The following is a 16,016-nucleotide window of genomic DNA, read 5'->3' as shown; positions in this document are numbered from 1 at the left end:
GGGAGAGAAAGTGGGAGGGTGGGAGGGAGAGAGGGAGGAGCAAGCTCTGCCAGGAAAAATTTTAATAAGGGAGCACTTGAAAAGGGTAAGTACATTTCTTACCAAAAACATGAGGGAGAGAGGGGGCATCTCAGAAATACGGGCAAGTGGGTTCACAGGTGTGACTGTACTTCACATGGACAGTATCCAGCTCTGAGCTGTAAACACCCATTTGGATAAGCAAGTGGAGATATGCAGCAGGTAGGAGGTATGTCAGTGGAAACACACAGAAATGCACCCACAGTGGTACAAAGGGAGGCCAGCTTGATGCTCTAAGACTACAGCACTGGACTTTTCACAGGGGACTACAGCAACAGGTGCTTCTGGTAGCATTACATTCTTCCCGAACTGACCATCCGTCTATGGAGGCATAAGCTCTATCAAATGTCAGGCATCTACAACAGTCATTCTGCCAAGTACTGCAGGGTCACAGGGACCATGGGACCCACCCCAACCTCTGAGAGCAGGGACTATCAGCCCGTCCCTCCACAATCTCATCATGTGGCTGCAGGACAGAAGTGGGAGGCTGTTTCAAGGGAGACTGCAGAACTAGGGAGAATAAATTGAGAAGTTTAGCAGATAATCCCCAGCCCCTCTGACCCGGAGAGAAGGGAAGTCATTATATTACATTTTTATAAATGAACTTTCAGCATCTTTAGATTCAAGCAGTCGCAGTGCCTAGCACCCTTCTAAAGCTGCTGTGCAGCTCAAAGCCAGCAGCGTGTCTGATGCCTGATAGCAGGAGGTGGGTCACAGTCCTTGGTGCTTTGCACAGTGGGGTTAATCTTAGGGCAGAGTCCGCACTCAGAGTGGTCTCGCCTCCAGCAGCTACAGGGCTTCCTCATCCTCTGGACTTATGCCTGAGCATTCCAGTGGCCTGGCCACCCCCAAAATTCCCTGTACTTTGATTCGGATGTTGACTTAATATGGAATTCCAGATGAAAAGAACAGGGAAGTGCTCCTTCTCACCCTGCCCTCCCCGTCTTTCCCCTTGAACTCAGGGCCAGAGCTCTGGGGAATGAGATGTTTATCTGAGAAGAGTCTAGCAGCCAGAACAAAGAGAGGTCTACCGCCCCTCTCCCAGAAAGGGCTCTTAGAGGAGCCCGGGCTGTGTGCAGCCTGGGTAATTACAGGCGAACTAGCTCGAGCCTCTTGCCCTGCTCACCTTCCACTAAAACACATGGTGCAGCATGATTGTGAAATGTGCTTATTAATTTCACTCATTTGACACTGCACTCTTCTGCCCTGGGCTAGATGTTCAGGGAAAATGATAGGGATAGATTGTGCCCCTGTCAGCCTTCCAGAGACTTTCAGAAAGCCAAACTGTCAAAGGCCATCTGCCATCCACTAGCCAAGCAGTCCAGATGACCCTGGAGGTGCAGACAGAATGCTAGAGATAGTGATAGACACAGAATGACAGGAAGATGAGAGACCGGGACCCAGGGCTTGAGCCCCGTGTGAGCCCTCCAGGAGGGACCTGAACTGTCCACCCACAGATGGGAGTGCCCAGCCCTGCCTGGAGAGACCTGGGCCGTCCACTCACCCACCAACAGAAGCTCCCGGCTCTGCCTGATTCATGACATGCTGCCTCTGACCCAATTCATCAAAAGACACTTTGGTTTCTCAAATAAGGAGCATTTTTATTAGCTTCCCCCAAGAGCTTTATGGCACAAAGCCATACCTAATGATTCTATTTTATGGAAACTTAAGGCATTCCAACTGGGCTTTGAAGACAAGCAGATCAGACTCAAATCTTTATCAAGAAAGATTCCCTCCTCTTCTCACTGTAAAACTATTAGGAAAGAGATGGGGTTTTAAATGGCTTATTTTAGGTGTATGCCGACATTATGTAAGTGCACCCTGTCATGCAATGCCCCCTCAGGCCAGAAGAGGGTGTCAGATCCCCTGGAACTGGAGTTGTGGATGGCTGTTAGTCACCATGTGGTTGCTGGGGCCCAAACAGCTGAGCCATCTCTCTCCAGCCTTGCCCCTGCTTTTTTTTTTTTTTTCTAATGGGCTCCTCTTTCTGCAGTGAGGACCCAGTGCAGATTGACTGGTGCAGATTGACTGGTGCTCAATGGGTGCTGATTTTGCCCCACCTACATTTCACCCTGGGACTATCTGGAAACACCTGGGGAGACAGGGCAGCTGCTCAGGCACTGACTGAATAGAAGTCAGTGATGCTGCACACACAGCCTGTGATGCGCAGGACAGCCCCACAACAAAGAATGATCTGATTCCTGGCCCAGATGTCAGCGATGCTGATGCTGAGCAGCCCTGCCCACACATGGCTCACACAGTGCTGGCTAATGAAACCTGCAGCCTTGTTCTTATAGTACATTTTCAATGAACCAGAATCAAACATTGTCATAAACAACACAGGGGAGAAAAATAAGATCATCTTAGAATCTCAAAACGCACGATGATGATGCTCACCATTTAACCCCCCCAAATGTCACTCTGCATGTCCTATCCCCCTAATTTGGAATTTTCCTATGGGAACAACAAAATAACCAGTCCTGATTCATAGAACAGCAGAGATGTCTACTGAAAAGCAAAGCGTTCTCTGCTTAGAACTTGGGAAGGGGGTTTGTCCTGCTTGGTCATGTGTCGGAGTCCTGGGACCCTGTCACTTCGCTCCTCTGAGTTTGAGTTCTCCTAACCGGCACACAGCTCTCCAGGAAAACGTAAAAGTTAAATGAGCTCACAGATGGGAAACCTTTATAACTGTGAAAAGCTTTACAAATGTAGGAAAACACTCAAAACACTCACATACCTGGGATAAGACAGGAAACTACCAGAGACTTCCTTGCATCCTTTTCATGAAACATAAAAACTAGAGGTGATCTTGGAAATCAGTGGATCTAACTTCAATTTCACACAAGGTGAGAACTGGCCATCACAGAAGTCAAAAGCCAGTTATGGTCAGAGCCAGGAAGCCACACCCATTTTCCCAACCCCACCAGACTCAGGTCCTCTGACACCCAAATCAGGATACTCTGTGCCCTATTGGTGATGGCGTTCCTCCTCTGGTCATTCTGAGTTCTTAAAGGGAGGAAGCACATCTTACACATAGGGTCTGAGGGTCTCTGACACTGAGCACAATAGGCAAGCTAGTATCTGGACTTACTACATCGTAGCCAGTTGGGGCTCGGTTCCGGGAGGCCACTACCCCGACTCCTGTGATGGGGTCCATCGACGTCTCTGGCAAGGCTTCCGAAAGGTCTCTGACTTCAGGCATGGTGGCTTGGTCCTGGTTCAGAAAAGGAAAAGCAGAAAATTCAAACTCGGTGTATAATGTGTACACAAGGTCTCAGACAGATGGAGAACCTGGGGGCAGCTCCTGAGCTGAGCTCCACATCCTCACCTGGCCTCACCCTGAACTCGGATCAAGAAGTCACTCGGCACTGGCCCCGCTCAAGTAGTTAGCTTGGAAAGCTGAGGGCTTGCACCTGCTCTCAGGAGGTAATTTCAACTCAAACCGAAAAGCACATATGGGGTGGGGGGGCAGGATATCATGTAGGGCTGTTCCAGGCTGGCCTCAAATTCACTATGTAGCTGAGGCTGGGCTTGAACTCCTGATCTTCCTGCCTCTACTTCCCTTCCCAAGTGCTTAGATTACAAGTGTGTCCATCCAGTTTTATGCAGTTCTGGGGATGGAACCAAGGAATTCATGCAGGTTAGGCAAACACTCTACTGAGCTACATCACCAGTCCCACATAATTCCTAACTCTGTGTCCATCTGCCTGATGTCTGAGCAGGCACCAGCAGCTCCTCTGGATGAGTCAGACCTGGCTGAGTCTAGCGGCAGCTTCTGTTTCTCTCCCTTAGTGAGTGGTTAGGCTTCCACATAGCCTCGGCTGGGCTTTCAGTAAGCAGAGAGCTCTGCAAATGCACAAGAGCTCTGCAAAGACAGGGAAGGCACTGGGGTGTGGCACAGGAATGGTGCTTGAATTCAGACACCGTACTTCTCAGCTGGTGATTGAACAAGAAATTCAACCTCATGAAGCCTCAACTTTCTCAACTCTAAAATGAGATTTGGAGTTGAGGGGAGAACTAAGGGATAGAAAGGAAGAGCCTGGAGACATCCCTGGCACAGGGTAGGTACTCAGTAAAAGGCAGGTGGATAGGCTTGGAGCACATGGATTCAGTGTAACTGGCCAGAAACAAAAGGCACCATGCATTAGAGGACTGGCTGATCCCTTTGTCACACTCCCAACTCTGGACATGTGTCACTCAAAGCTAAGCACTAACAGTGATCCTAATTCTTACTAGTCATTTGTGTGAAAGGAAGGGGACATGGAATTACTCCACTGCTCCCGACAGTAGCACAGGACCAGAGGCAGCGGCCAAGGCAGTAGGGAGAGCACCAGGCCTGGCGGCTCCAGGGACTGTGCACCAGAAAGCAAATAAAAACAGCAACACCTTATACAAGGTACTTAACCAGAAAGCAATGGGAAAGAACACGTTAAATCCCATCTCCTTCTGCAGCAATTAAACTCCACTGGCTGCCAGAGCTCTCAAGACTGGTTACTGCTTCAAAAGCAAACCAAACACCCTGCCCCCTGAGGCAAGTGGGAGGCAATGTTGTTGCTCCCCAGCCGAGATTCAGAAAAGCCAGGGGCCAAAGTGACTGTAACCAGCTTCACAGGAACAATCAAAATGCTGCAGGAAAGTCAGCGTGTAGTCAGCAGAACCCACAAAGAGCTCCGGAAACAGACTTGGCAGCGCAGTGGAGCCAAGTCCCTGGTCAAGACTAAGCAATGCCTGGCATCACGGCCCTCTCAGCCTGTGTTTCTGACAAGAGGCACCAAGTTATATTCTGTTTGCATCTACTGAAAATAAACCTCCAACTGGCCAGGGCAGGAGGTAGAGACCATGCTGCATCCCCCTGCCATCTCCTATTTTCAATGTTCATTTTCCAGGCTGGTTTATCTTCATACAGCACAGGGCCTAGCGCCTCCTGCACCCAGTAGGCATTAAGTAAATATTTATTGAGTGACTCCACATGTGTGTCCCCAAATAGATTTAGGGTTAAACGTTTTCACCTGCCCAACCCAAAGCAAAGCACTAAACCAATGTCTCTGTCCTTGAAAAATCCTGCATTACGAAGAACAGAAAATAACATTGCTGCAGTTTGCAAAATATTGGTACCTGCTGTCGGCTACCAAGAATGCTGGGCAATTAACAACTCATTAGCAGAATGTACGAATCCTGCCAGTGTTAAATATCATGCTGTGAATTTAATAAAGAACATGTGAAGCAAAAAAAAAATTTTTTTTAAGAGTATTGCCTTTACTATCAGAAAGAAAGAGGGGGAAGGTAAGCCCACATGTGGAACATCTCACTTGCTGGGAGAGTCATGTTCTGGGATGGCAGTGTGCTCCACGAGGCACTGATGACAAGGGCTCTCTGGCTCTGACACCTGCTATCATCTGTAGAAGGATGAGGGAGCTTGCAAGGCAAAGATGCTACTCCCAGAATGCACCCGGGGAGGCACCCAGCAGCAGCCTCCAAGATGGCTGCCTGCGCAGCTGATGCTGACAAAGAGCTGGGGCTCAGAGCTGGGGAACCAACCTACTGCAGGCCTGGGCCGCACAGCACTGCCATCGCCAGGCTCGCCTCCGCCTCTCTCCCGATCCCCGGTTGCCCGGGTTCCCGGGCTCTGGGGATCAAGGCAGCCTTTGTGCAACAGAGACAAATGGCTGCTCCAGCGGGCTGTGGCCCACTTGGTGGTGGAGCAGGCCCGCTACCGGCCAACCAGGCTCTTAATGAGAAACACCCAAGATATCCATGGCAGAGGCCATCGCTCAAAGCAGCTTGCCCTGCATTACATATTTTCTGACTGCAAATTACTTTTAACAGCGTCTCTACCGTCACTTCAATTGACCTTCCTAACAAAAGGCCATTTATTAACAAGCACTCCGTGTTTCCTGGGCTGCTTGGAGCCTCCAGCCAGAAGGGAAGGAATGAGAGCTGAACAGAGAGCGCTGTCTTCTAGGGTCGCAGGCCAGGCCTCTGCCAGGGAAGAAGGGCCTTGGATGTGAGCCTAACAGAGGGCCCATGTTTAAGACCAGCATTAACCTGCTTGGCAGGAGGTGACACTGGGTAAAACACCAAGGGCCTATCTGCAGCAGCCCCTGGTTTCACCTCAGCAGCTCTGCATCCTGGGTGAACACACCTTCTGTGGGGTTTCTACAGCACTCTGCAAACTTCAGAGGGTTTTCTCAAGCTCCTTGTGAGATGATGCTCACCTCAGAGCTGGGAGCAGACTAGCCCTTATTTTCCAGAAGAGGAAGCCGAGACCCCTGTTCTCAGATACCCTGGGGCTGGCAGCAGGCAGAGGCATCCTCCTCAGTCTAGCCTGTGTTCTGTTAATCCTCTACACAGAGACCCACATCCGGCCCAAATGGGAAAGCAGTTTCAACACTAATTATATTTTAAAATGCCAAAGCTCCTCTTTCTCTGGCCATAGCTCAATAAGTCAAGCAAAGAGAGAAAATACAGAAAGATAAAAGTAACATGGGATTAATTTTCCTCACACCTCAGTTTCGAGATTCAACATTCCCCTCATAAATAATTTACAACAATAAAAATGAGCTAAGGCCATGTTTGTGTAGGATGGAGGTAAATTCAGGCCTAATGAGGGAGATCCGAGCTCCGCACAGGAGGGAATGGGTTGATCTACAGCCTGCTGTGTGCAGGATCCACGGCACACAGGGGCTCCATTACCAAATGCAAGTCACAGGGCCAACTCGAAGGAGGGGAGCCAACTGGGGAGCCTGAGCCATCCAGATGCGCCAGAAGGCTCTCCATAGGGAAAGCAAGAGTGGGCTCTGTGTGTGGACGGCTGATGCTGAGCCAGTCTGAAACCCCGGGCTTCTACCACAGGCCAGGAAGAAGGCATTGGACACCTGAGAATCACATCTGCTCATGGCCAGCTGACCTTGAGCTGTCCTAATTTAGCCTTGCAGGCCATCTGGTGTCAGTCCCCATCCCACTTCTCCTGAGTGGGCACATAGCCTCTGCTAGATCTGTCCCAGGCTGGAGGCTACAAAGCCTTGCTCCAGGAAGGTGGTTCTGTGTCAGCTCTGAGAGATGCTTCCTCAAGACAAGTTGTGTGTGTGTGTACACACACTGGGCAAGATGGTGTGGAGGAACCCACCCCATGCCATTCTTGAGGCACTCAGTCTGCAGACAGGACTAGGAGGAGGCTAAGTTCCCCACAGCCCAGCACCTCACCCACAGTCATCCCAGGTTCACAGAGATGTGAACTTTAACTATGAAGCCCCTTCACACAGACATCATACTGCTTCCTTGTAGCTGATCAAAGAATTACCACAACCCTAAACTTAATCCCTAAAAGTCTGCAGTGCTGGGCTTAACTGATGCTGAGCATTGTTTCAGAATCAAAGGCTGCCTCCCTGCCCTAGCCTGGGAGAAAGCTGAGCTACTGTGTCATAGCTGAAAACTCAGGGGAACTTTGATTTCATCTCTGTTTAATTTCCACAACCCTAGTGAGCCTGGGGTTTATCTCATTTTATCAACTACAGTACTGAAATCAAAACCCAGCTAACAACACTCAGTCCCTCTCCACAGAGGCCCTCCCAGCAGCGGGGGAGTGGGCCGAGTTTAAAGTGATTTCGGGGGGCAAGGACTGCAGGGGCTACTGCCTTCAAAGGAGACCAGGCCTCGCTGCCATCCTGGCCTCCCTGCAGAGTGAGGACGGCTGGCTCAGAAGCAGTGCCAGCTCTGCCCACCAGGGCAGAAGGCAAGACTACACAACTTTAGAGGAGAGTAATTTCAAAGTGCTAAGGGGGTGGCGGGGCGGTCAGGTTAAACTGGGCAACTATAATTGAAATGACAAACCAGTGGGTTAATTAAGTCCCTACAGAAGGACGAACTTGTGGTCAGCTTGCTTGAAATCCAAACTCAAGGGCAACAAAGACATAAACTGTCTTCCCACACCTTCCTGCTTGTGGAGCTGAGGAAGGGAAAGGAAGAAATTTTTCATAAGCCAAGGATACAAAGATGACTCTCCCCTAGGACAGTGCTGCTCCCCAGTAGATCTGCCACTATGGCTGGGTGTCATGGGGTCAGGGAGAGCTTGTCACCTCTTTCCCAGCAGCAGAGATGGTCTGCAGGGTCCCATGCCCCTTCTGGCACTTAAGGAATTACTGGTACCATTCTACTGACAAGCAAGAGGTGAAAGACACAACACTGTCCCCAAGGAGGTAGCCTGTGGCCAGGGTTCCCCAATACACACATCACACGGGAACACACAACCAGGCCGCCTCCTTGCAGCAAAGGGGCAAACACCTACTTCATCAGGAGGCTGCCAGCTGAGACCAGGCGCCATGAAGCAAGTGTATACCCAGCAACTGGGCTGCCCAAAGGGGACAGCACACAGGCTGAGAGGTGTCTGCTGGGGGATCTTGGGAGAGCACCTGGTGCCACCTGCACTCTGGTGTGGACAGCTAAATTCACCAGTCAGAGGTCAAATTCCTGGGGCAGCTGCTATTGGGTAGTCAGTGGAAGCAGGCCATTGGCTGTGGGGAGGGTTGTTCTGATACTAGGGAATGATGGAAAATATTTTTCTAAGCTCTTCTAGGTTACCAAGAATTTTCCAGCTAGGAAACCAACAATTGAGAGTACTTCCTTTTTCCCCAGTAAAGATCTGTTGTGATTTTTTTGTTTTGTTTTGTTTCTTTGTTTTCCTAATAGAAGGATCTGGTACACAAATGCACCAATTCAATCTGACCTTTCTTTAGATTTATATTAACCATTTATGGTTAGGAGCGAACATAGTCTCCATAAACCACATGGGACAGACCCACTTGAAATTCCCCTTCTAAATAAATACAGAATCGAGTTCTCCAGCAATGACTGGCCAAAGCTGCCCTAATAGGTCCAGCTTTACACAAGCCCCAGAACACAGAGGTCCAAGATCAATGGCCCAAGCCAGGTGTGGTGGCACACACCTCTAGTCTCAGCACTCGGGAGGCAGAGGCAGGCGGATCTATGTGAGTTCAATGCCAGCCTGGTCTACATAGTGAGTCCAGGACAGCTGGGACTACTGGAAGACCCTGTCTCAAAAAGACCAGGATCAATGGCTCTTTCCTGTTTAGCGCCAGATGATGAGACAAACCCTTGTCCTGATAACCAGTGACCTCAATGCCAGGGAAATGGGCCCCCAGGCCAGAATCATCAGAAGCTGTGACTTCCTGTCACAGGCCATGCCCTCCCTGACTTTCCCATCTTGAGCTTCTCTAGTGCACTAGTTAGTCTAATCTGTTGGCCTGGGAGCTGATGGCTGCCACAAAGTCCTTCCAACCAAGCCTTCTCTCCTGAAGCTCTGGGGTACATCTGGTATCCTGCAAGCTGTCTTCATCTGCATATCCCACTGACACCCCCAACTCGGCTGACCTTGATGCATCCTCCACATTCCCTCTATCACAAAGCCTGGAACATAACAGTCCACAGCTGTCTGTGGATAGACCTGCATTTGGAGTCTTCTGGTTGACAGCAGCTTGTAGCATCCTTATCTCCTGGGGCAGCTGCTAAAACAGACAGTCCTGAGCCCTCTGCCAGAAACAGGCTCCAGAGGGCTGCCAGGGGCCAGGGCAGGGGGCCCAAGAGGCTATATCCCACAGGTTCCCACCAACAACTGGCCCACCATCTGCAATTCAAGAAGCTGATGGTAAGTACTTATTCCAAGTTAGATGAATAAATGATGAATGAATGGAATGAACCTGAGGGTGACCTTCCATTGAGATGCTCAGAATCAGTCCCCGAGCCTCTCCCTCTCCATCACAAGGCAGCCAGGAGTACCCAGTGCTACTGACACCCTTCCCTCTAGGCCACCTCTCCCATTTCCTCAAGCCTTCTTCAAATGGCCATCCAGATGAGTGCTGTCACCCAGATGTCATCAAAGTATGTGGTCTTAGCAAGTACATGTGCTCAGGTACTGCACATGCACAAAGGCATGTGAAAACACACACACACACACACACACACACACACACACACACACAGCCTTGCTGCTCAGAAGGCTACTCAGATAGCTATATACTTCCCCTCACAGAAATTGATCAAAAGTGTGCTGTGTTCACCTATGAGCTGAGCTCACAGAGGGTGCTCAATGAGTGCTCTATGAATGGATTAAGAGTGAATGAAATTCCTGTCCTCTCAAAATAGTTCAGATTTCCTTGAATTAAGGAGATCACATAATACAGGAGGAGCAAATGACAGCAGACCTATCTTGTCTTTTCCAGTGAGACCCCCAGCAGGGTTGATGATGTCACCAAAGACCAAACTCAAACCCAGGAGTGCACACCTGGAGGGTAAAGGGGGGCTGCACTTCCAGACATCTCCAGAAATGGACCTCACTCAGTACTCAGTAGTGCACATCTTAACAGGCATAAATAGAGATGGACGAGTGATAGCAGGGACCGGCGGTAGTTCCCAGTGGCTGCAAAGACACCCCAAGGAGCTTGTCCATCAGTAGCAGGCTCACTCCCTACCCCCTGGTTCTCGGTCTGGGCTGAGCTTGGCTGAGACTGGACAAGTCACAGCCCAGGAGAGGCTCCACAGGGCTGAGTGGCAGCAAAGCACTAGACATGAGGTTGAGGGTGCAGAGAATATCCTGAAGGCAGGGGGCTGTGGCTGAGGGGCCACCTCCTTCAGAGGGAACAGCCAGCCTCCCTGGAAGATGGAGGGTGCAGTGTGGTACACATCTTAACAGGCATCAACAAAGGCACAATGGTGTGGACAAACAGGGACTGTTGGAGGAACAGTGAGCAGCAAATGGACTCTGAAACAAATCTATGAAATGCCGAAACAAATAAACAAATAAAATCCAACTAAACTTAAAAAAAAAAAAAAACTAAAAAAAAATTATAAAATGCCAAAAAAAAAAAAAAAAAAAAAACCAACAAAACTAAAAAAAAAAAAAAAAAAAAAAAAGGCACTGCAGCCAATTGCTTAGGCTGAGTGACGGCAATGCCGATTGCAGGAAGGGGAGCCAGTGGTCTGAAGCAGGGGACTCCCAGGTCTTCAGCTGGATGCCCCACCATACTACTTCCTTCAGATCCCCTAAGGCCTCATGCCATTAGCTCAGGGGAGGGATGGCCAGCAGAACAGAGAAATGGAGAGGGTATAGCTTTGGACTCACAGACCAGAGTTCGAATCTCAGCTCCAACACTTGGAGCTGTGTGGCTCTTGGCAAATCAACCAAACCCTGCCCGAGTTTTCACCCCCATAAAATATTAGTAGATAATACTTTTTCCTCAGAGTTATAATGTGTGTAAAGCATGTAGAATTGTATCAGAGGACAAAATCAACAGAGTGAAAGGCAACCTAAAAGAGTGGAAGAAAATATTTGCCAACCATTTACCTGATGAGGGGTTTTTATCAAATCTGTAATGAACTCCTTCAGCTGGGGGCTGGAAAGATGGCTCAGTGGTTAAGGGCACTTGCTGTTTTTTGCAGAAGATCTGAGTTCAATTCCAGCACCTGTGTCGGGCAGCTCACAACCACCTGTAACTACAGCTCTGTTCTGGCCTCTGCAGGCACCAGCACACATTTGACATACACTCATGCAGACACACACACACACACACACACATAAATAAAAATAAATCTTTAAAAGATTTAAAGAATTCCTATAGCTAAGTAACAAGTCAAATTATTCAGTTTAAGAAATGGGAAAGGAATTGAATAAACATTTCTCTGAGAGTGACAGGCAAATGGCCAAAGCAGGAAAAGATGGTCAATGAAGTCATCAGGAAAATGCAAGTTAAAACCAGAACCACAATGAAGTAATGCCTTGTACCCATTAGGTTGGCTACCCCTGCCCCCCCCCCAAAAACACAAAACAAGTACCCAGAAAGTAACAAGTACTTGTAGAATATTTTAAAAATTGGAAACTTTGCTACTACTGGTGGCAATGTAAAAGGCAGCTATCACTTTTTGGAAAACAGTGTGCTAGTTCCTCAAACATTTAAAAATAGTTTCCATATGATGCAACAATTTCATGTCTAGGTGTATAGTGCAAAGAACTGAAATCACAGTCTCGGAGAGATATGTGTACACTTAGTTTAGAATAGCATTGCTTACAGCAGCCAATAAAATGCAGGCAATGTGGTCCATACATTCAATAGAATACTATTCAGCCTTCCAGAGAAAGGACCCACACAACATGATAAAACCAAGGCTGTTCTCCTAAGTGAAATAAGCTTGTCAGAAAAGGTTAAGCACCATCAGATTTCAGCTCTATGAGCTCCCTGTAGTGGTCAAACTCAGGGAGACTGTATAGAATGGGAGCTACCCTGCCTGTAGCAGGGACACAGAGAGTTTAATGGTAGAGAGTTTCAGTTTTGCAAGATGAAAAAAGTTCTAGAGATTTAGGGGCTGGGGAGATGGTTTGAGCTGATAAAGAGCTTTCCTTGCAAACATGAAGGCTTGAGTTTGGTCCTCAGAACCCATGTGAAAAACCTGAGAATAGCCACTGGCTTGTAATCCCAGTGCCGGGGGAGGCAGACAGGTGGATCCATGGTCTGCCAGCCTCACCTAACCATTGTAGCCCCAGGGCAATGAGAATGTCTCTTTAATAAACAGTGGACCTCTCATGAGGAATGACACCCGAGGTTGACCTGTGGCCTCCACATACACACATATACATGTGCAAACACACTATACTCACTGCCCACTGATCTATGGACTTAGCACGAGCTAAGGTGCTAACATTTACATTGTGTGTATTTAACAATTTTATGAAGCCCTGGAATCTTCATTATCATAAACTCTCTAGGTTTCCTGGGCTCATTAAGAACTCATGTATAGGCCAGCAAGATGGTCCAAGATGGTTCAACAGGTAAAGGTACCTGCTGCCAAGCCTGATGACTTAGGTTCAACTCCTGGAACCCACATGGGAGAAGAGAATGGACTCCCACAAATTGCCCTCTGACCTCCACATGCACACACACGCTGTGACACACTAGCACCCTTACACACATACGTTACACATACACCACACACACACACACACACACACACACACCCTCTCTTCTAACAGCTATGAGCGTTTGGGGGGGGGTTGTTTTTGTTTTTTGTCTTTTTGAGACAGGGACTCTCTGTAGCCCCAGCTGGCCTGAACTCACTATGTAGACCAGGCTGGCCTTCAACTCACAGAGATCTGCCTGCCTTTGCCTCCTGAGTGCTGGGGTTAAAGGCGTGCCCCACCATGCCCGGCTGTGAGGGTATTATTTTGAACATTTTGTTCTGATCAGTATCTGGATTTTTTTTAAGTGTGTATGTGCCACGTATGTCCAAAACTATATAAATAAGGATAAATTCATAGATTCCAGCCAGAGGCCCAGCAAGAGGGCCTTCCATCCTAAGGGAAGCCCCAGCTACAAAGCTCCTGTGTGCGGCACTGGGCCCTGGGCCCACAGGGCTCTCACATTTCTGCCTGGACAAGCTCTCCATCTCACCAGGAGTGTGTCAAGTAAACCAAACACATGCCCATAGGATGTCCCCAACAGGGGAGGTAATATCATACAGTGGTTTTGCCTCCCAGGCAGCTAGAGAGACAGGGCTGGGTAGATAACACAGGGAAACCACAATTCCCCAAGGCAGTCCTGCAAGCTGAAGGCCAGAAAGAGCCCTAGGGAGAGTTAGGAGAGGAAGCAGCTCCCTGCAGGAGCTCAGGGCCGCCCCTGCACCACCAACTGGCAAAGAAGACTCTGCTCACTAACCACAGTCAGTGACCAATGACCTCAGCCCAACCACATCAAGTCATGCAGTTATCTGTGATCCTCACTGTCACAACAGCACTTTGATACTGCCCACACTCAACTCCAACACCATCATTATGTTGTAGTGTGGTGAGGATGTCACTCTTTGGACACGAAGCATGAATTACTTCTAGCCAGCTACAGCAGAGGGACCCAGGCCACTCGGCTTGTGATCCCCCTGGAGCAGATCTACCATAAAACGAACGGATATGAAGCTTTGGGACTCTCCCTTACCCCTTAAGCCACAGAAAAGCATCCAGCAATATGTTCACACAACCAAGTGGTTGTGTAACACATACAAGATCCTTTTTCTGATGGGGCCTGACCCCAGCAACAAATCATGTAAGAATTGGGGCTGCTGAATGGTGAATCCCACTTACATGTCATGAAACTCTCCGCCTCTTACAGGGTCAAGTGCCTTCCTGATTGACGATCCTTATGAAACAGGTATTAATCTGTAAGCCACTTTTACAATTAAGAAAATGGGGATTTGAGAAAGGTTCTGTGACTTTTTAGGGTCTAAAGAGTAGACTGAGTTCCCAAATCCAAGCCTAGTGTTTATGACAGAACAGCTTCCTACTTACCCTTTCTTACACCTTCAAACAAAAGATGCTCTAAAAGAAACAAATAAGCAAGCTTCTTTTTGGATTACTCCATGAACAAACAATAACAATTGCTAACTGATGTAGCTCAGTGGTTGCCTAGCATGTACAAGGTCCTAAGTTTGATCCCTAGCACTGAAAATAATAACTGCTAAACTTTTACTGATCATTTGCCACTTGGCAGGCACTAAGCTAAGCTCTTCCAGCAAGGCCTCATTTACATCCCTACATAGGTCTGAGATAGACACAATCATTAACTTCTATACAGATGAGGAAACTGCCCCTCAGAGAAGTTCATTGATTTGCTCAACTACACACAGCAAGTAGAAAAGCCAGACTTAAGCCAAGTTCTCATTCTAAAGCTCTTGTATTTAACCTTGATGAAATATTCTAGATGTGGGGAAAGTCCAGCAGTATACAGTTAGGGCAGACAAATGCCGTTACAAGCACATAAAAGCTGGAGGAAGGAATGGAAAATGTGAGTGAGAGGTGATTCTACAGTGTAATCGCCCGAAAACTCGCTCTATGTGGATCTGGGTGCACAGGTCTCTGAAGAAACACTGATTCTTAGAGACCCACTTAAATATTGAGCATGGCACAATTCCTCGAGGCACCCCAAGTGATTTCCCAGCTGGCAAGAAAGGTGTCATCTGTCTTGTAACTAACCTTCCGCCTACACTGAATTTTTCAGTTACTCTAGGTTTCCACACGGTTTATCTTTCAACTTTTCTGAGGCAGCTGATAAGATTTGCCAGCCCTGTTAAAATGAGATAGGATCCTGCCAGCTGTCGAGAAATACACAATGAGATTGTCCTAAGAAAGAACCACCAGAGACAAAGGCCCAGAAAGAGGAGCCCCCTGTCTGCTGTCTGCCTCTGAGGCTGAAATCCAGTGGCTCTGGGTTCCCTGTTGGGGGCAGGGAGACCGGGCAATGATCATTTGCCTTGGGCCTGAGGTTTTCCTGTGTCTTGCTGAACAGGTCCTTGGGGGTCAGGAGACAGAGGAAAGGATAGTTTAGGAACAGTTCTGTACTGCGAGACAAAGAGAACAAAGATGCTCCTGGGGGCTGCTACCTGGTTCAGTGTGCCTGTCTCTGAGGATGCGGTCACTGGTGCTCTGACAAGCAGCCCCTGTCCCTTGGGTTCATCCACATGCCCGCCATCCTTCCTGGAAGGGTATTTCTGGTCTGCAATGCGCGGGGGCATCTCACCTTGCAGACAGGTGCCGGACAGTTTGGATGTCCCTCTCCTGGCACCCCAAAGGGTGATGCCTGCGGGTCAGGTGCACGCTGATCTACACCCACGTGACCACAGACAGCTGGACACCCCCACTTCACCCCCCAGGCAGGCCGGTCCAACCACTGTCCCCTGTGTGAGCCCAGGTGGAAGCGGTTCGGGTCCTAGGGCCCTGGGCACGCCGCAGAAACCCCAGTTCCCTCCAACCCACCGCCAGGCAGAGCCAGGGACCTGTAGCAGCAGCTGGAGCTGGGCCGGGCAGAGGCGGCCCAGGCCTGTCCCCGCGGCGGGGCCGGGCACGTAGCCCGCAGGCCTCGGCCAGGCCCGGCTCCTCCCGCCGCCCG

At 49.1% G+C, this 16,016-nt stretch overlaps 1 protein-coding gene across 1 annotated transcript in view; it reads right to left on the bottom strand.

Annotated features, from left to right (window-relative positions):
* The window catches only part of Mvb12b (multivesicular body subunit 12B), a 172,874-nt gene extending 157,139 nt beyond the window's left edge, over positions 1–15,735 (bottom strand). The window contains exons 1-2 of the mRNA XM_029559674.1: positions 15,648–15,735; positions 3,170–3,292 (exon numbers count right to left, since the gene is read on the bottom strand). Coding sequence (XP_029415534.1) covers positions 3,170–3,280 — 111 coding nt within the window. The 5' untranslated portion in view covers positions 3,281–3,292; positions 15,648–15,735. The remainder of the gene's footprint in view (positions 1–3,169; positions 3,293–15,647) is intronic.
* Positions 15,736–16,016: the final 281 nt, after the last annotated feature.

The sequence above is a fragment of the Nannospalax galili genome, unplaced genomic scaffold (genome assembly GCF_000622305.1).
Source record: "Nannospalax galili isolate Female #2095 unplaced genomic scaffold, S.galili_v1.0 scaffold290, whole genome shotgun sequence".
NCBI classification, from domain to species: Eukaryota; Metazoa; Chordata; class Mammalia; order Rodentia; family Spalacidae; genus Nannospalax; species Nannospalax galili.
This window is presented reverse-complemented; position numbering and strand designations above follow the sequence as displayed.